The sequence below is a fragment of the Pteropus medius genome, unplaced genomic scaffold (genome assembly GCF_902729225.1).
Source record: "Pteropus medius unplaced genomic scaffold, Ma_sr-lr_union100, whole genome shotgun sequence".
NCBI lineage: Eukaryota > Metazoa > Chordata > Mammalia > Chiroptera > Pteropodidae > Pteropus > Pteropus medius.
The window spans coordinates 12,913,628-12,935,268 of record NW_024354503.1 but is presented as its reverse complement, the minus strand read 5'-3'; the positions used below and the strand labels follow the sequence as shown (position 1 = coordinate 12,935,268).

At 36.4% G+C, this 21,641-nt stretch overlaps 1 protein-coding gene across 1 annotated transcript; it reads left to right on the top strand.

Annotated features, from left to right (window-relative positions):
- The first annotated feature begins 4,997 nt into the window (after positions 1–4,997).
- ENPP4 (ectonucleotide pyrophosphatase/phosphodiesterase 4) lies at positions 4,998–20,618 on the top strand. Its single transcript, XM_039854920.1, has 4 exons — positions 4,998–5,419; positions 13,676–14,534; positions 15,157–15,327; positions 17,327–20,618. The coding sequence occupies exons 2-4, from the start codon at positions 13,709–13,711 to the stop codon at positions 17,689–17,691; spliced, it is 1,362 nt and encodes a 453-aa protein (XP_039710854.1). The 5' UTR covers positions 4,998–5,419; positions 13,676–13,708; the 3' UTR covers positions 17,692–20,618.
- Positions 20,619–21,641: the final 1,023 nt, after the last annotated feature.

Here is a 21,641-nt window from a genome sequence, read left to right as displayed (position 1 = left end):
CAATCAAATAAGACTGTAAAATATTTTTAGATGCTCCTGTTTAAAGTGACTCCGTATTATCCATCGCGATTTAGTGTTAGATATTCTTCACTCTAAAGGAAGTTTTTCAAATATGAATAAAGTCGTACAAAAAAAAGCATAAATTCTTTTGAGCTTTCCTATGTGGAAGACAATGTGTTCATTTTTTTCAAAAGAAACAGAAATAAATAAGATTCATTCCCTGCCCTCAAGGGGCAAAAAGCAAATCTAGAAAGCAAATGGAGAGGGTGTCACCCTGTTGCTTTTGCCTGTACAGAATTCATTTCCCTTTCTTCTGGTGATTCACCTAGGAAACCATCACACTTTACTCTTAGGCCTAGAAGCTATATGGGGCCAAACTCAACTCCCCAGGCTCCAGCATGGACTCCTAAGGTAACCAACTAACTTAGCTTGCCCTGAACTGAGGAGTTTCCTGGAACATGGGAGTTTTAGTGCTGAAACCAGAAAAGTCTCAGGCAAATTGGGATGAGTCAGTTACAATTACTCTGACCCAAATCTGGCCTATCAGAGCCAATTCCGCTCTCTCGACCACAGGAATTGATTCCATGATGGAGACATGCTCCAGGCCAGACCAAAAAGACTCAATCCTGAAACTTTTCTTGAAACAATTGAGAAAGATTCAGTCCTTGAGTAGCAGCAGCAGCTAAATAAGTAGAATACAAGCCTGTAGCTGCTGGTGATCATCATTGTCACTGTAAATGGGAGGTCTACTTAGGAATGAAGCCAACACAGAGAAAGCAGAGCTGAGAGATGGAACCTGACACCTGATGACATTGAGCACGTAGATTCAGGTTTACCTGAAGCTTCATTCCTGGACTTTTCCATTCACATGACTCAATAAATTCTCCTTTTGCTTAAACTAGTTTGAATTGGGTTTCTATCACTTATATCTAAAAAGGAGATAAAAAAAGCAAATATTTGCTTACATTATACTATCAAGTAAGGTAAATGCTATAAGAGAAACCCCAAAGAGGGAGAGGTTAGATTACGTAAAGGTTAAATTCAGCTGCCGGAGTCAAGAAACAGATCTAGGATGAGCTGGTTTTTAATTGGTTCTTGCAGGTTAGATGGTATAGTAGTTTCCTACGGCTGCTGTAACAAATTACCACGAACTTAGTGACTTAACACAAAATTTCTATGTTATAGTTCTGGAGGTCAGAAGTCTAGAATGAGCTAGCAGAAAGGATCCTTCCGGAGAGTCTTGGAGAGAATACATTTCCTTGCCTTTTCTACCTTCTAGAGGCCATGTACGTTTCTTGACTAGTGGCCGCATTCTCTATCTTCTAAGCCAGCAGTGTAGAACCTTCTATTCTCTCTCTCTGACTCTGCCCTCTTTTTTCCTTATAAGGAACCTTGTGATTACATCGGCCCCACCCAAATAATCCAGGGTAATATCTCCCTATGTCAAGATTCTCACCATCATCACACCTGCACAGTTCCTTTTACTATGCATGGTAACATAGTCATATATTCTGGAGATCAGGATGAAGACATCTTTGGGAGGCTGTTAATGTTTGGCTGAGGGACTAACGTCAGCATAGGCACCAGGATAAGAAAAGTGTGTTAGTCCTTAAAAATAATCCTATTTTCTTGGAAAATAATGATATGTATTTGGGGAGTCATTATGGTTGAGGCTGGATAGGTTAATTAAAACTATATTGTTTTGTAGACAGGGAAGTAAACTTAATTTAGTAGGTAATGAGATACCATGCACTGTGCTATTTGCATTGTGGAAATAGAAATGAGTATAATATTGTCCTTTTTGTTAAAGAGTTTACGATCTAGTAGGAGAAAAAGACCTTTGTATGTAGAGTGACCACATTTTTCCAGGATAGCCTTAGTTTTTGCCTATTGTCCCACATAAATATGCATAGTGCCCCACCCCTTGCATTCTAAAAAATATCCTGATTTGGATGACAAAGATATGGTCACCCCACTTAAGAGCCATCATCCTCAATATTTATTTATTGAATATTACAAGGCAGGAGCTCTGCGTTAGGCCCTGGAGAAAAGCAAGAGGCAGAGACAAATTTTCTGTGTTCAAGGTGTTTAATATCTAGTTTTAAGGTCCAAAGATATTTATAAAGTGATAAGATAATACAAAAATTAATTGGTTAACAAGACAGTAGCAGAAATGCTAAGCAAGAGAAACGGAAAATAAGTTCTTCAGATACTAAGGGCTATAAGAAGTAAACAGAGATCTTTGCAGTCTGGCTGAGCAGGGCAGGCTGCCCCAAGTGGGATGGACCTGTTGACTGCTAGAACTTCAAGTGTGGTCAGGCTTGTGGAGAGGAAGAGACAAAGGGGTACACCTAGATCACTTGTTAGGTATCAGTAAAGATGAGAAAAAATGTCATTGTATTTCATTTCAGTGTTTTATTGACTCCAAGACACTATATAGGTTAAGAAGCTCTATTACGTACCGCTATGAAAAATTACAACCAATCATCTGTAACGTACATTCTGATTTCAGAGATGATAAATGTGAAAAAAGTGTATATTTTAAAACCAGCGAAGTAAGATAAAATCTCTTCTTAATTGTAAAGACTCTTGCTAAAGTGGCTCATCTCTACACTTAAATGAGTTTAATTGCTTTACATTTATTTTTTTATTATTTGGCATTTTAAATCATCTACTCATTCTACAGTTTTTCTTCCAAGGATATTCATCTCTCTCTTAAACTATGGAACTACAAAAAAAATATGTAGAATTTAATAAACGTTCTTCCTACCAGTGTGACTTTAAGGAATTCTCTTTACCCATAAATCTTCCTAGGGTTCTACTTGAAATCCCCAGAATTAGTGTAATCCCTTTAGGATATTTAAGAAGGCAAACATTTTAATTGGATAGAGTAATTTATCAGTTAACTAACACATTTGCATACATTAGTTCCTTCTCAAAATTGCAAAACCTCAGAATCACTTAATGGCTTTTGTTAGAAATGTTCCAAGTTCCTCCTCCAAAGATTTGGATCTAATAAATCTTGTGTGGTATCTGAGAACATGACACCACGGGGACACTTGGTTATAGAAAGAAGTTATTGCGTGAAACATGGGAGCCTTCTGCAATAAATAGAATGGAAGCTCAGACTGTCAATGGGCAATATGAGGTCACTAAATGCTTAAGGCAGGTTAGAGGGTCTAGGATAATAACTGAGCTTTAAATTTGTTTGGTGCTTTAAACCTACAGAGTGTTTTTACATTAGGGTCTTATTTGGCTTTCACAAATGGCCTGTAAATAAGTGTGCCCTTTATGTCTGTGTTATTACTAAATCACAGAACTTAAGGTGCTCACCTAAGGTTCCTTGGGAATGTCAGAGCTGAGCCCTGATCCCTATTCTGACCCAGCCACATGGGCAGTGGCAGTGGCAGTAGATAAAGGGAGCCCTTTTAACTAGTGCCGATGCAGCTGCACTGTCTCTGTTACACATCTCATCTACATAGCAGTCAACTTAGTCTACTCTTTAAACCATCATGCACCTAGCGAATGAACAGGATATGCATAACTATATGCCCCAAATGCCAGAATATTTCTTTTACTAAATTGGATATTACATAAATTCCCCAGAACTCAGCCTTCTCTAGTCACTGTTCAGGTTGGGGAATATTTCAGACTGATAATAATCACCAACACTTACCGTGTGCCAGACTCTGTAATGAGTACTTTACTTGCTTTATCTCATTTATTTGACAATAACCTTAAGAGGCTAGTTCCATAAGAGGGCCCATTTTTCAGATGAGGAAATGGAGGCTCAGAAGGTTGAGACACTGGCGCTTGATTGCTCAGCTACTGAGTGGCAGAGTGAGTATTCAAACTCAGGTCTGGCAGATGCTAGGGATCGGAGGACAAGGGCCTTGGCCATGCCTTCTAGCTCTGACAGCCTGGGGATCTAAGATGCCCCAACTCAGCAATGCACAGGCCAGCCTTGAGGTTTGACACTGGAATTACCTTATGAAGGTACAAACTAATAATCAACTGATTGTAGCCAACCCCTAAGTGTCTCTGCAGCTGCTTGTAGACTCCTGATCTTGGTGATGGCTATACTCTAAAGCTCAGACTCATGGAGTAAATTTCAGACCTTGATTTCTAAGGTCCACTATTGCAGGTTAATAATTCAGATAGTAGTCTTACATTACTAAATCTTTAACACCTGAGAATATTACATATGGCTAATATTTTTAATTCATTTAATTGTACATTTTTAAGCACCTGCTGGAGCTATAGTAGTGAACAGGGAAGAAAAAATCCTCTTGGAGTATGCATTTTAACAGTGGGGATAATGAATCCAGAGCACCTTAAAACCTTCCATTAAATTCAATAAGCATTTAGAAAGTAATTTTTCTACAGGCTCTGTGCTTGGCACTGCACAAAGAGAAAAAAAGATACTGTCTGCTCTTTGCCAAGTGTACCTGGGTAATCCAAGTGTTAACAAATAAATCTACTTCTGTTTGGTAATTTTTCTTGCTACAGTAAGCTTAAAGTTACATTCGACCGAGTAAGCTTCCAATTAAAGAGAGGCGCACAATCCCACATGCATCTGCCAAAAGAAGTGCCCATTTCTCTGCTTTTACCCATTACTAGTTTCCCAACTGCAAAGTCTGTGTGTTTCTTGTAACCTTACTGGTAAACTGCCTACTAGTCAACTTTGCGCTTGAAGGTGCTCACTTCTACGGTAAGACGGTTAGATACTGCTGTGGTAGAACCACATCGTATTTATTCCAGCTCACTGGAACTGGTTGAAGCTGCTTTAGATTTGTGCTAGGCCCTGGAGCAGCCAAAGTCGTCTTTCCTGAGGACACAAGCCGCAGAGTGCATGCATATTAACTAGGGGCAAAATGGGAGTGGCAATAGGCGTGGACTGGGCAGTAGCCAGGGCCTTTCTGGGACTCACTTCGTTTCAGGTCCCCAGAAGGGCACTCAGTCCTCTGATGATGTGAAAGGGCCATGCTTAGAGAGCGGAACGAACTTCTCCTACTTCCAGTTCTACGCCCCCAAAGCAGCTGTCTCCAGGTGGTCCCTGAATCTAACCAATCGGAAAGGGAGTTACATTTAACGCGGCTCTGGCATCCAATCCTAGGACATGTCTCAGATTCCACCGCCCTCCGGGTCGCCGCCGGCTTGAAGCCAGTTCCGCTGTCGCTCGCCGCGCAGCGCCGCGCAGCTCCGCACACTCCGGACCACCCCCAGCAGAGCACATCTCTAGGAGGCTGGGGCTGTTAATCGCGGCCGGGACGCTCGCTACTGCGCAGGCGCCTCAGGAGGATCTGCGCCTCGCCCCTGTCCCTTCATGTCTCCCTGGTCCCTAGTATCCACCAGCGCCGGGTTCCGCGAGCGCCGCTTTCCGCTCGCTGGATAGAAGCGCCGTCGGCGTCGGCAGTGGGTGAGTGTGAGCCTCGCGCGCACAGCGTTCTGTAGGGAAATGCCACCCCCATCTGAGTCCATCAGGGGCTTTGAAAGTAGAGGTGGTGAGAAACACCCTTCTCCTCCACCCCCAACACATCCTGGGGCACTGGCAGGGACGTCTGCGAAGGGAGCCAGAGCGGCCGGGAGACAGCTGGCGGAGGGGAAGGAGGAGGGCGGCGTGGGAAACGGAAAGACAGTTTAGCAGGTGGGTTTGGGTTGGGGAAGGCCGTGGTGTGAAGGATGAAGAGGGAAGTTGGCTGAACAGCAGTGGAGCGGAGAAGATGGGCGAGAGTGAAATGAGGGGAGACAGGCCGGAAAAGCTGGCGTTTGATTTTAAAGAAACGCTGTCGAACGCATCTGACATGCATCTGTCTGAATATTACATTAGAGTTTATGGTAATTATATAATCCAATTTAAAAAAAGGAATTTCCTGAGTAACCAAAGGGTAAAGATCACATATAAGTACTTTTTATAGGCTGGACACTGTGTTAAGCACTTTAAAAACACTTTTTTTTTTCTGAGTATAACAACCCTATGAGATAATAGCATTCCATTATACAGATGAAGAAAGTCAGGCTCAGAGAAATGATGTATCCAGGATTGGACAGCTAGTTACAGGCAGATTCAGGTTTATGTCAGGTTTGACTCCAGAAGGATTTTGCTTAACCACCAGAATATTTGGGGGACTTAATTAAGCCCAAAAACTTGCCAAGTGCTATAGGAAGTCACCTACCTGCTTGTTTTAATATTATGATTTTCTTTTCTTTCTGTCTTTTTCCCAAAGGTTGTTCCAGGCAATTTAAGGAAATTTACTTAATATAAATAAAGTATCTTCTCCTTGCTTTTAAGTTAGCTACAAAATATTTGGGAGAAATTTTGATGAAAACACAAGGAGTCTGTGGGGATGTTATTTTACTGTGAGAGTAACATGGCTAGCTGTTTTGAAGATGCTTGCTAGACAATTTTATGTGCTTTGGAAAATTGGAGGATAATTCAGAATCTTACACTATGAAAGTCTCAAAGAGTAGTTATATTTTTTCTTAGAACATTAAGAAAATAACTAATAGTCTAAAGGAAACCACCTAAGTTATCTATGTGCATGGACAATAATGTTTTAAAGCTGTATTAAGAGTTTCATTATAAATAGTATTTGTGAAGCGCTTAGAATAAAGGTTTTGTATTATGGAGCAGATGGCATTCTAATGGTGACAGATATCTTTCACCATATTCCTAAACCTGTTACATTTTCCCAACTTCACACGGGAATGCCAGTAAGAATTGCCTGACATGCATTCTATCTAGGTAAGAAAGTTATCCCAGGCCAAGTAGAGTGCGTTTTGTCTGCTGAATTGAAGAAGACTACCTACTACTTCCGGTTGCTGTTAGGATACTTGGATGGAAGCTAGATGAGTCCGCTTCCCCCGCTCACCATTCAAAATTTATTTGGTTTGAAAAATTACAGAATGTTTCCAAATTGTTTTCTAATATAACAATTAGTGATTGTCATTCCTTGAAAACTACTTGAGACCTTCTCACTGGTGTTCTGTTTATAGTTTAACACTCTGTCAGAATGGAACAGAATGAGGTAGACACAGAGATGCAAGCACCGCTAATGAAAGATGTTCTGGCAGGAAAAGTTCTGTTAGTAGTTTGGAGATTATTACTAGGCTTGTTAACTTGCTGTTACTAGACATAAACTTGTTGAAGACAAAATTAATAAGAGCACAGTAAAGCTATTAATTGCTTTCTGAGCTTGGGCAAGCACTCAACTAAAGCTTCATCATATGTAAAAAGAAGGGATTAGATTAAATTATTTCTAGTTATTTTGTAATTCCACAATAATATTCTGCCTGTCATAGTACAGATTTTTTTTTGTAGCTTATTAACTTTGTAACTAGAATAGGTAAAAGGAAACTAAATTTGCAGGTTTTTATAACACTTTATGCATCCCCATTTTACACACAAAGAGACCGAATCTGGGAGAAGTTAGATCTGCCTAAAATCGCCCATCTAAGTGTGAGCTCAAATTCTAGGATCCTTGTGGTTTCAGAGCCTACAATCTTTCCACTTTGTCTGCTTCTAATCTGGGGCCAAGGATGAGGCACTTTGATCCTAGCAGTGTGTTAAGGGATTACTGACCCCAGAGTAAACACATATGTACCTTTGATGCAGGACAGGGCATATTCTCCTGAGTTGGGGAAGCCCTGCATGGATAGACTTCATAGCTGAGTGCAAGAAAGAATTCAAACACATGCCAGAGTTAGAGTCAAAAAAGAAAGTTTATTAGAGAAGGGGTAATGCTCCACAGAGAAAGCAAAGACAAAAAGCCAAGGCAAGAAAAAAAGCCCCAAGTGTCAAGGAATCCAGTTTATATATCATTTTTAGTTTCGGTGAATTACAGTTTAAAAACTTTGTCCGTTTTCCTTTGATAATATGGATAAGCATGTGTAGCCCGAAAAGGCCTGCTAACAATATCCAGCATTTTAGCCATAGGGAATGCATGATTTTACTTTGTGTAGGGCGTGACTTAAAGACTGGTGTTTTCCTGTTTTCCTTTCTTGGTGTGAGGAAATGGTTCATTAACAATCCCAGCAGAAATCTTTCTTTGTTCTGCAGGTTTCCTTATGATCTGGCTGTAGAGCTGATCAGCATATTGCAGTCTCTGAATATAGCTTGATTTAACATTTTAAATGTTCTCTTGCCTCCTCCCTACATTACTTTGATCATCCTTTTCACTCAAGATTTGGGAAAGAAAGATTTTGATATGTATATATATTTGGGAGAGAGAGGGGATAGACACAGCCTTTTGGCTTTTGTTTTGCATGTGGGAAGCAGTGTAAAATATTTTCATATTAAAACACCCAAGTCTGTATTATGAAGTATAAATTTTACATAATTTTTGAGATAAAATGAGACTTCAGAGATGTTTCCTGTTTTGCGGCAGGGCATTTCAGATGCTTTTAAGGTTACAATTTAATTTCTCTCTACCATATATATATTTTTTATTGCAATACAATTCACATGCTATCTAATTAACTCATTTAAAGGGTAAAATATTACAGAATTGTGTAACATCACCATAAACAATATGAGAACATTTTTATCACCCCAGAAAGAAACCTGATAACCATTGGCATTTACTCTTTTCTCCCCATACCTTTTGCTCCAGGCAGTTATTAATGTACTTTCCATTTTTATAGATTTGCCTATTCTAGGATGTTATCTAAACAGAATGATACCATAAGTGAGCTTTTGTGACTGCCTTCTTTCACTTAGCATAATGTTTCAAGGTTTATTCAATTGAAACGTATATTAATACTTCATTCCTTTTTATTACCAAATAATATTCCATTGTGCGATATATAACATTTTATTTATCTATGTATCCCTTGATGGACGCTTGAATTGTTTCTGTTTCTTGGCTCTTAGGAATAATGCTGCTGTGAATATTTATGTAAAAGTTTTAGTGTGGACATATGTTTAATTTCTCTTGGCCATATACTTCATAGTAGAATTGCTGATTCATGTGGTAACTCTATTTTGAAGAACTGTTTTCTAAGTGGTAACACCATTTTACATTCTTACCAACAGTGTATAAAAATTCAAATTTCTCCATATTCTTGCCAACACTTGTTATTATTTGTCTTTTTGATTACTATATCCATCCTAGCGGATGTGAAATGATGTCTCATTGTGGTTTTGATTTGCATTTTCCTGATGACTAATGACATTGAACATCTTTTCATAGACTTATTTGCCATATATAATATATAAATATATATACACATATACACACACATACACACACATATATTTACACACACTTATGTATATCTTTGGAGAAGTGTGTTTTTCTGGTTCTTTGGACATTTTAAATTGGATTATATGACTTCATTATTGAGTTGTTACAGTTTTTTTATATATTCTGGATGCAAATCTTAAGTATATGATTTGTAAATATTTTCTCTCATTCATTAGGTTGTCTTTTCCCTTTCATCATGATATCCTTTGAAACACAAAACTTTAATTTCAATGAAGTCAAATTTATCTGTCTATGTATCTATCTATGTATCTATCTATCTCTTGTACTTTTGGTGCTGTATCTAAGAAGACTTAACCTAACCCAAGGTCATAAAGGTTTACTCCTGTATTTTCTTCTAAGAGAGTGTGTGTGTGTGTGTATATATGTGTGTGTGTGTGTGTGTGTGTGTGTGTGTGTGTGTGTGTGTGTGTGTGTGTGTGTACATAATTTTAGCTCTTAATTTTGGTTGTCAACCAAGTGTACATGAATCAAGAGGCTTTGGCTAGAAATAAATGATAAAGATTTATACAACTAGGCCAATACCCAGAGTGTTCCAAAAAAGAACTTTTTTTCTTTGTCTTTCAGAGTGTAATCAGAGGGCTATGGGAAGTTTGATGTATACTGATGCTGGACTGGCAAGTTCAAAAGTTTACATTTCCAGGCTAGTTAAAACAAGAATAGAATCATTTCCTCATACCTAAACCTACTACTAGATTTTAGTAATTTAGCAGCATGACTGTAGTGACTCCGTGTTATTTTTTCATCCTATTCTTCATGATCTGTGATCTATTTTGAGTTAATTTTTGTGTGTGATATGAGATGAGGAGTCTAAATTCTTTTTTTTTTCTTTTTTTTTTTTTTTTTTTGGTATATGCCTATCTAGTTGTTCAGCACCATTTGTTGAATTGTCTTGGTACCCCTCTGCTCTTAGAGGTAACTCAATTGGAAAAGTTTTAGACTTACTGAGATATTTCATTTGTAGTAATTCCTTGAAGGGCTTGATTTTTTAAATAGTACTTAATGGTGTATGGATCTCAAGCACAGCATCACAAGGAAGTTTTGGTGTTGTTAAACAACATTTATTCAAGTTTGTCTTTCCTCTTCCAAGGTGACAGGCTGATTTATTAATTTGATTATTTGTGCTCCTATTTTGAGTACTATGTATTTGAAAAGTATAAAGTTCTTATCCTCTGATAAATGGCACATACATGAATTTTTATGTTATGAACTTATTTATCTTAGATATTTATGGAATGATTTTTTTTAATGACCTAAAAGAATAGGCAAGACTTCATGTGTAGGAAGTAACTTTAGGGTGTTTTAAGAACACAGACTGTTATTGAGGATAAATGATTATTGTCTTTTACATGTCTTTATAGTAATACATTTTAGACAGATTGTGACAGTGAACTATGGTAAATGGAAATTAAATTTGGCAATTATTTCTGTAACTTTCATAGTAATTTGCATGTGAGTTGGGCTTGGACATAGAGGGGCTTGAATGCTGAGGTATTTGGACTTTTTGTATAGGTAGGGGGAATCTGAACATTTTTTTTAGGGGGAGTGTCATGAACAGAGCTATGTCTAGGAAGATTAAGTTGGGAGCAGATGTTGAGTATTAAAGAGAAAGGTGATAAAGGTAGGAAGATTAGTTAAGGGACAGACGTAAGTACTCCAGACAGGAAGCATTGAGTACTTTAAGTTTGGCAGCAGTGGAGATGAAAAAGAATCGATAACTCTACAGTTCTTAAAAACACTTGTTAAAAATGTGGGTTCCTGGCCTCTACTCTAGACTGACTGAACCACAGTTTCCTAGATCTAGACAGCTACACTTTTAACAAGCTTCCCTCAGTGATTCTTATGTCTGCTATGCTGTAGTAGAAAATAGAATTGACGAGGCTAGCAACTAATGGTGTACTCAGGACATCTCTGTGTGACTGAGAGTACGGTGAAGCTGTTTTAAAGGATTAGGGAACTGGGGAAAGGGGGAACATTTGGAGGATGCATTCCATTTGACATGTATCAGATTGACTTACTAGCAGAATAATTTGTGCAGTAGGATTGGTTGGGAATATAGAATAATTACTCAGGACAAGAGCCGGGATAGTAAATAAAGAACTTTAAAAAAGTGTATTTATGGGTATCTTTAAGATACTGTGCCACTTATTTTCTGTTTTAGTCTACTCTGTTACCGGAAACAAATATTTTGGTCCGGGGAAGTAGCTATACTCAGAAAGAAACCCGGGGATCTTCTCAATCCAGGCTTTCATGGAGACTTGTGTGCCCTCTATACGAGTTCTAAGATCACTGGAACCTAGGAAGAGCAGCCTGCATGATATTGTTGTCTGACTGAACCCAGTTGTGACTGTCCAAGGTGGGAGACGTGTTGTGCATAAATCCTAGGTCAGGGGGCACCACACTGAATGAAAAGATTACTGCTGTCTGGATTCTTGATAGATGAAAACGCTGAGATGTGACTGGGGCTTTGTCTTTGGAAATATGTCTCGTACTAATTAGAGTTGTTACTCTTCTTCGGAGAGGTGGTTTTTGTTATTCTATGCTGGTTTTGGTGTTTTGAAGGGCACTAGCTACAGATAATATATGCACCACACTCAGAAGGCAGCCCATATCAGGTTACAATGCTAGAGATTTTCCAGACCCAGAGATCCTCACAAACAAGATTCTGTGCCTTTGGTCTTCCAAATCTTCAGTCTCTGGTTTTCAGAGGGTCATAGCTTCGATCAGTAAGAATTTGAATGACTACACATATACAGATCATCTAGGTAGTAATGTTTGAAAGAAAAGTCTCTGCCTTCAGGTAATTGCAGTCTAATTGGAGAGAGAAGAACCCAATAAATGATTTGTGAACTTAGTCACCACATGATTTAACTCCCAGCTGCTTATGCCTGTGACCTGTAGGTGCATATTCCCACGGCTATACCTTGAGTCTTCTTACTCTGAAATAATGAATTCATTCACCTCACTCTGACCACAAACCTGTGTTCTTGCAACTTTTTGCTGAAAGTTACTTTTAAAACACCATTTCTTTAACTTTATCAGAACCTCTAGTCTAAAAACTTCTCTACTTCTTGCATCTATATTCGATTCAGTTTAAATGCTGCAATTCAGATGTCAGCCTGATAGTGTCTTCAGTTTCTTTCATCATATTTCAGTTTCTGGAAGAATCTCAAACCCAGGTTGGATCAGCTGCCTATTTGTACATGTCTGTGCTAGGGCTACTGAATCGCTGGAGAAAACCAATCAACAATGTGACTTCAAAAATTCATGGCACCCACTGTCAACATTGACCACCAATCCTGCTGTTTCCTTGTACTTTCTCCCATTCTCCACATTGGCCATTTCTCTGTGTTCCTCAAACCTCTGTCTGACCCTTTTACTACCCTACTCCCTCTCGATAATTGACCTTACCTCTTGCAACTCAGAGAATGCAGTTTCCTTCACTTCCAGCCCTCAAATGTTAGCTCATTCCTTTGCTCCTTCTCTCTTGTTATGATAGAAGAGGTATCCTGCCCATTTACAGTGAAGCTTTCTTCCAAAATCACATATCCTATTTCCTTAGGGACTGGAGGCAGGGAGATTTATTGGGGGAAAGCTATTTTTGTAACTTGTGGATTGTTAAAAAAAAGAATGAACAATCAGGGAGACCTCGGAGCCTGGGATATTAGATAGAATAGTTACATCTTTGACAGTAAAAGGGATGTTTAAGAAGGACGTGGTGATGAAATGCATTTCAACAGTTATTGGATTTCTTCAGAAATTTCTGTGGCATCCCAGTCTCTGTAGGTTTTGTCTGTCAGCCTCATGTGAATGTTGAGATAAGTACAAATTGAGGTAGGACCTTTATCTCAAATAATATTTATTTTTTACTCTCCTTCGTATGTCAGTATTTTCCAACAAGAGCTGGTGATGGGCCAACATGTTAGAATTCACACCATCTATTTCTGTGGTAGCAGTCATTAAACTAGAAAAATAATCTCCCTCTCTGGAGCCTCTAAAAGCTTGGCATTATTTCTATTTTGTACAGACGGATAATTTTTGTTTTTTTATTTGTTCTTATGAAGCTTTTAGAATAATTTTTGCTGCTGCATATGAGCAAGCAGCCAAACACTAGTATTTATGTGATGTTTAAGAATGGCCCATATCCCATTCAGAACATGAAGGATGGGGCAGAAGAAATATATATATATATATATATATTGGACAAGTAAAGGTAATTTTTGGCTTTTCAGCCTTAGATTTATTCCGTTATCTTTCAGTAAATGACATTATTTAATTTTTAAGTTGCTATAAGTAAAGCTGGCCTATAAAAAGTTTATAAATGTTGATTCTCTTCTCCTGATGGCTATACTTTGAAACCTAATCCAAATCATATAGCATTACTGCTTATGAATTGTATTTTTATATTTTAGGATTCCTGATTGCTCTCTTTCAACACATTCATTATGAAGTCATTAGTAATACTTTTATTTTCTGGACTTATAACTGCTTGTAGAGGTAACTCTTCCTATAGTTTGCCACCGAAGTTACTACTGGTGTCCTTTGATGGCTTCAGAGCTGACTATCTACAGAACTATGAATTTCCTCATCTCCAGAATTTTATCAAGGAAGGTGTCTTGGTAGAACATGTTAAAAATGTTTTCATCACAAAAACATTTCCAAACCACTACAGTATTGTGACAGGCTTGTATGAAGAAAGCCATGGCATTGTGGCTAATTCTATGTATGATGTAATCACACGGAAACATTTTTCGGACTTTAATGACAAGGATCCTTTTTGGTGGAATGAGGCAGTCCCTATTTGGGTGACCAACCAGCTTCAGGAAAACAGATCAAGTGCTGCTGCTATGTGGCCTGGTACTGATGTACCCATTCACAATACCACACCTTCTTATTTTATGAATTATAGCTCCTCAGTGTCCTTTGAGGAGAGACTTAATAATATTACCATGTGGCTGAGCAATTCGAACCCACCAGTCACCTTTGCAACACTCTATTGGGAAGAACCAGATGCAAGTGGACATAAATATGGACCCGAAGATAAAGAAAACATGCTCAGAGTGTTGAAAGAAATAGATGACCTTATTGGTGACCTAGTCTACAAACTCAAGATGTTAGGATTGTGGGAAAATCTTAATGTGATTATTACAAGTGATCATGGGATGACCCAGTGCTCTAAGGACAGACTGATAAATTTGGATCTCTGCATTGACCATTCAGAATACACTCTTATAGATTTGACCCCAGTTGCTGCGATTCTTCCCAAAACAAGTAAGTAAACTTTTAGCCAAATGATATTTGAATGGGGCAGTCGATTGAGAAGGGAGAGTTTTGTAAGAGAATGAGGTTCTGGCTTTTGTAGTTCAGGACCATACATTCTTATGCTTACATAGAGTGATATTATTTGTTTTTCCTCCTTAAATTACATGTTTTAAGCAGTTTAAGGTTTAGCTTCAAAGTGATTATTTCTTTGCTTTTTGATACATTTTGTAATTATTAACACTAATGGAAAAAGGAAATTTTTATGCTTGAAAAACATCTTGGATTTTTGTGATATACCTTTTGTCTACTGATCTTAGAATTAATATGTAATAGTTTATATTTATTTTAAGAAGCTAGATGTGAAAATTGTCCCCTGTGTACAAAAAGTCCATCAGGAATTAATAACAAAATGAAAAAAGAGAGAGGTGAATGCTTTGAAAAACTGTGTGGTGTGTCTGTGCGTGCATGTAAATGTCCCAACACTTATATGATTATTGCTCTTTTTTTAACAAAAGTGATTTAATACATGATATTGTTCAGTATTTTTTCTGGTTATTCTAGTTAGCAGTATTTTTTTTTCCTTATCAGTCAACTGTGACTTTTTCCCTTTACTATTTCCTTTTGCTTCTAGATAAAACAGAGGTTTATAACAAACTAAAAAACTGTAGCTCTCACATGAATGTTTATCTCAAAGAGGACATTCCTGCCAGATTTCATTACCAGCATAATGATCGAATTCAGCCTCTTATTTTGGTTGCTGATGAAGGCTGGACATTTGTGCTAAATAAATCATCACTAAAGTGTAAGTATTAATTTAGGATATTTCTGTTGTGTCCTAGGGATAAATCATACGTTGTAACATTGTTCTGTTAACAGGGTACTTTGATGTAGAGATGTTGACACGGTATAATTAGTTCAATTTTCAGCTAGATAATTGGTCTTTATTCGATTCTCAGGTTTTCATTTGATAGCAATTTACAGTACCCACAATTTTACCCTTAGATTAGAAGGTTGGGTGACCTCAAGGGTGAAGTGTAGTTTTATTAGCAGAACTGCAGTTACTCTCAGTGACTTTCAGGATCGGTTCTTTTGATTTGTAGAAAATGAAAGAGAAGGGAACAAAGAAATAAAAAAGAGAGAAATAAACAAAATAAAAAGGGAGAGAGATTAACTAGTTCAAATTTCTCGTGTGTGTATATTTAAAAAAAAAAAAATGGCCAGGTAACTCTAAGCCTTTCCCCAGTGATGAAATCTTTACCTGAGTGTTACAGCTATCTAGAACATTGGGCAAGAATCAGAAAGTAAACAAAACTCTGAGTAAACGAAATGGATGTATAAAAATCTTTCCTACAACTAAAGGAATGTATAAGGGAGAGTTACTGGGTCTTCACTGATACAAGTTTATTTATCCATATATTACATTCAGTTTGAATACTTTTTTTAAATCTGATTTTGCAGCCTTTAGCAGGAGTCAGAAAACTTTCTATGAAAGACCAGATAGTAAATATTTTAGATTTTGTGGGCCAGCTGGTCTGTGTCTCAACCATTCAATTCTGCCTTTAGAGTAGAAAAGCAGCCAGTAACAATATGTGTAAATAAATTTACAGGTGTGTTCCAATGAAACTTTGTTTATAAAAGCAGGCAAAGGGCTGATTTTAGCTAGGGGCCGTAGTCTGCAGATCCCTAATCTATAGCAATTCAGAAGCATAAAACAAGAATAAGACTAAGGATCAATGGAATTATGTATTGTTTATATTCGTTAAATATACCCATTGTTGAAAGCTTGGAAAATACAGAAAAGTTTAGAAAAGAGAACAAAAATTGTATCATGCCTCAATATAGAGGTACAGATAAATGTTAATTGTGGGAGTTTTTTCTTCTAATCTTTTTTTTCTATTACATATACTTGCATATTTTTACATTATTGAAATCATAATATTGATGTATAGTTATATTCTGCCTTTTATTACATTGGTCATATACATTAATTTTATTATGAAATGTTTTAAACATACAATTACAGAATAATATAACAAATACTGATATAATCATCCCTCAGTCCCTGCACTTCATATGAAAGTAGGAGTTTATTAAATGCAAGTGGTGAACATTAAAAGGCAGTCCACGTTAAATGAATCTAAAATTTGAGAATCTAGTATTGGAGTTCTATCAGGGACCATCACATTTTTGAGTTAGATTTTTATTCACGTTACAAATTGGAGTCATCTGATTAGACTTCACATTCAATACAAGAATCCCATCTGTAACTTTCTCAGTTACCTGGCCAGATGTTGAGGTGTTCATTAACTGTCAAACCAGTTATCTAATTATATAATCTTCTTTCTTATCACAGGAGCAATTGACATAGGTAGGTCTGCAGATTTACTTCTTTGCCATTTACAGGTTTTAATCACTTCCACTCTCCCTAGTTATTCAGGACTCTCAGCTGGACCACTCTTTCTATCACTGGCGCTGTTTGTAGTGGGCTTTTGCAAACAGTGCTGGAGAAAAACAGATGAAATAGGTGAGACTAGGACTGAATGATAAGTATATCAGATTGAGAAATAGCTTTAAAACCTGAGGTCATGACTTATTAGGAAAGGGAGTATGTATATGAAATAGAGAATGAAGAAATGAGTTGAAGAAAATAGAAAAATTGATTTCTGACCCCCGTCTAGTTCAACTTATCAGAATTCTAATGAGTAGGAATTACAGTTAAGACTCTAGTATATTTACACGTGAAGCAAGTTATTTTATAATAGACTGATCTTATTTACTAATATTATTTTGTTCTTTTTCAGTAGGTGACCATGGTTATGATAATTCTTTGCCTAGTATGCATCCATTTCTCGCTGCCCACGGTCCTGCATTTCACAAAGGCTACAAACACAGCACAATTAACAATGTCGATATTTATCCAATGATGTGCCACATCCTGGGATTAAAACCACATCCCAATAATGGAACCTTTGGTCATACTAAGTGTTTATTAGTTGACCAGTGGTGCATTAAACTCCCAGAAGCCATTGGAATTGTTATTGGTGTGCTCTTGGTCTTAACCGCTCTAACGTTACTCATGATAATCATGCAGAATAAACTATCTGTACCCCAGCCATTTTCCCGACTTCAGCTGCAAGAAGATGACGATGATCCTTTAATTGAATAACATGTGCTGGGGTTTATACAAAGTGTCTATGCTTAGTCACAAACCCAAGGAAATACCCAAGGTGTTGTAAGTCTGAAAAAATATACTTTGAAAGACAAAGACTTTACATCAAGCATGCTAAAATTATTGTTTTTTTTTTTTCCTTGTGTTTTGTTTTGGTGCTTTAGCTAATACAAAAAAAAAATAAATAAATAACAAAAACAAACCCTGACCATGGTAACAATTGGTAGTAAATCATTAGTTAATACCAACTATTCTCTAACTAGAAACATTTGTTTAACAAAAATAGTGCCTCTGTCTTTTTTTCCTTTTGCAATGAAGATTTAACACATCTTTAGATGAAAATATACCAAACTTAAGTAGGCATGATTTTCTAATCAGTTTTTATATGTATAAATGAAACAATGGAATCTTTATGCAGTTAGTGGATTTTGTGTATCAGGGAGGAAAAGTTTCCTATATTTTTATATTTACCTTTAATAGAGGTTATATCCCAAGTAGGCCTTTGAGTTAGGAAATTTTCTGTGATGGTTAATAAAATCAGTTAAATAAGATCAGTTAAAAGATCTAGTATATAAAGATACTATTTTAAGAGACACTGTTATAAAAGACAAACTAACAAAGAATGTGGGTACAAAGCCTCTATCTTCTCCATTGTCTTTATTAAGACTCTTAAGCTGTTAAAGTCTCAAAACTTTTATTTTTTGAAGATTATTGCTAATAAGAAATTAAGAAAATAGAGAAAAGTACATTTTTCTATTTGTGCTGAATGCCTTTGTGTAAATTATTTAGTTGTGTATGGGCACAAATGTGCGTATGTATATGCATGTGCAGACTTTATATGACTTAGAGAAGGAGATCAGAGATGGACTGGACCGTAGGCAGGCTTTCACATTCCCATAGAACACAGCTCTCAGGAAAGGTTATATTTGGAGTTCATATTTTTTATCTTCTAATTCGTAAGTTGAAATCATAATTTTTAAAATTCTTTAATATTTGGTACCATTTTTAACTTTCTCATGTTGTTTATTGTAACCAAAGGTATCTGAGTGCTGCAGAAAAATTTATGACCTGATAACAAATCTGGTTTTGATCAGGTCAGAATGAGGAAGTGAGATTTTTATGTTCACTTTTGGGACTCATACCTTAAATTTAAAATAGAATTTAGTATCTTTTGATCTTTTCCATTATTCATATGTTACGTGGTAGGATAAAGTCTCAGCATGGCCTAACATTCCTTAGCCTGAGTGCCAGGTCATACCTTCTAATAATCAAAATTAACATGAAGAAACTGAGTTGTGGCAGACTAGATTGTATCTGTTAGAGGAAAAATTGGATTCACAAACTGTTCATTGGGACACGAGGCAAGCAGTTGATAATTGACATGGTGATCTTTAAAGTTTTGATGGTATAAAATAAATTAGGTAACTGTTTTGCAGATACAAAACTAATCTATAGTAAATACACAGCCAGTTAAATGTTGACTTTCTGTGATGGTTAAGAACAATAGTGCTATTCATTAGGTGTTTAATTCACCCTATTTGGGCATTGCTAATTTCCTAATCCTGGTATCTAATGCCTGTTGTATTTGGGGTTCTTGAGAAGTCTTTCCACATCCTGCATAAATAGTTCATGCTATTATTGGTCCTAAGTTGACCAATAATAAGAGCAGCATAGTAAATAAATGAAATAAAACCAATAGGACTAATTTTGCTTTTTGACAAATTTTATTTCTGATGTTTTTCCTCACATAAAACTTATCCTAAAGGTTAATAGTTGATCTGAATGAAATAATAGAAATAATAGAAAAATTTCTTTCTACTTCAGTTTCCATTTAAAAAACAAAGAACATTCACATTTAAAGTAGTAAACATTTTTGAAATAGCAGGATATTTTATACTAGTTTGGAGTTTTAGTGACTGCATTAGTTTGGTGGTAATAAGTTTCAGAAGTCTGTACATGGCATCCAACCTGCAAGTGGATTTTATATAAGGTGGTTTAGGAAGGATGCCCTGTCAGTGTCTTAACCTTTGGAAAAAAGACATTTACCTATTTGTCTTGTCTTTCATTCTCAAAATGTTAACTTTAATTAAAATTGTAAATTTTATGTATATATTCATGGGACAAGAACAGTATTTAGTCGAGACATTTATATATTATTATACTGAACTTTGTGTAATTCATTTGTATCTTTAAAAGATTATCACTCTTAAAGCCAATGACTCCTCTAGTACACTGAGAAAATCTTTTAGTTAAGCTATCCTTTTACATTAAAGTTTTAGTGTACTTTGTTACATAATTAACTAATATGCTGCTGTGTTTTTGGCTCCAGGAAACATTTAATCATTTCTGGCAATAGCACTCAAAGGTAATTGGAAAACTTTTTATTAAGCATTTTTTATTAATTCAGTGAGTGAATTCAGAATAACTACATTTACTTATTACATAGGGATAGTTCTGCTGCTGTCATTAATGTGCAAGTTCTTGTAAACGGCAATAGACTAAAGATTATTTCAGTTGCTGGGTATTATAGGCTTTGTGTTATTGTTCCATTAAGCTTGATATAAGAATTTAAAGATAAATTATTGGAACATTAGAGGACTAAAAATGCCTTTGCATTGTTCTTGGGTGTCTCCCTCTCTTGCCCATATCTGGTAAGCTTTAAGGATGATTGCATTTAATTCCTCTTATTTGGAGAGTTTTACTTTATTGTGAATACATAAAGCTACAAATGAAGGACAAAGATGAAATAGAAAGTATGTATTTATTGTCAATTCTTAATATAGTGTGTAAATAAAATTGATATGCGCGTGCTTTAAAAAAGTTTGTGCCTTAAGTTAAAATAAAATATATTTTGATTGTATTGTTTGAATTCATGACTTTGTTTATGATTAAAAAACTTATATGAATAAAATCTACCAAAACATTTTTACTGTATTATTAAATATAGAATGCAACATTATTGAATATTTTTTTAATTTTTCACTTTCTTGCACAGTATACATACTGTGACAGATTTCGACATGACTTAGTAATACTGCAATAAGCATAAGCATTCATATAGATTTTTTTTAAAACCAGGATTATTTATAACATCTAACTGAATTTTTTAAACAGTGTATAAATATACAGTCCAGCATGATGATGACATCATTGGAAAGCCAGTATAAATTTTGTGGTGCTTCCAGAACTATAATTTATTGGATTACAGCAGAAAGGAAGAAATTTGTAAAAGCTGATTAGAAAACACTAAGGGTAAGGGAGGATTATAGTTTTAAACTCTGTTTTGCACATTGCCGTAACTGTTTAATGTCTGAGTGTAGATTCAACAAAGTTTCCTCTAGTAGAGCAGAGATTAATTCATTTCCTACTTTCACATTCAGTGAACCCTGCTAGAAACTGTGAGAAAACGAAAGAATAAAAGGCACTTCCTTTACTCTGGAAGAGAGTTCAGTAGCATTTCAAAAGTGACAAAACTTTATACCAACAAATTACTTATGTGTCTACTCATGGTTAAGCTCTTGCTGCATAGATCTTTAACTCCAGAACCATTTTCCAGGCCCTGTGCTTCAAGTTTGGATAACAGATTCACCTCTTTTTACCTACCATCTGGCCTTCTTGGTGCCTGTGCTTAGATATCATTATATTCCCACACATGCACAAATTGCTTCAGAGAACATGTGAGAATCCAAATGAGCATATTGGGTCCTGGAGTCATGTAACACACACACTGATCATATATATACACACACACGTTTCCTAATGTGTATGTGTGTAGGCGGTTAGTGTCGAAACTGCTAGGTTCTGTGACTCATGTCTCATGGCCAAAGTAATCTGGCAAAGGTGGTCTTACCCAAAGGGCAAGCCAAACTGATGTGCAGACCATCTATCTTTTCACGTATCGTATACCTCCTTGACTTCTCAAATCTGATTTCAACTGTCAATAAACT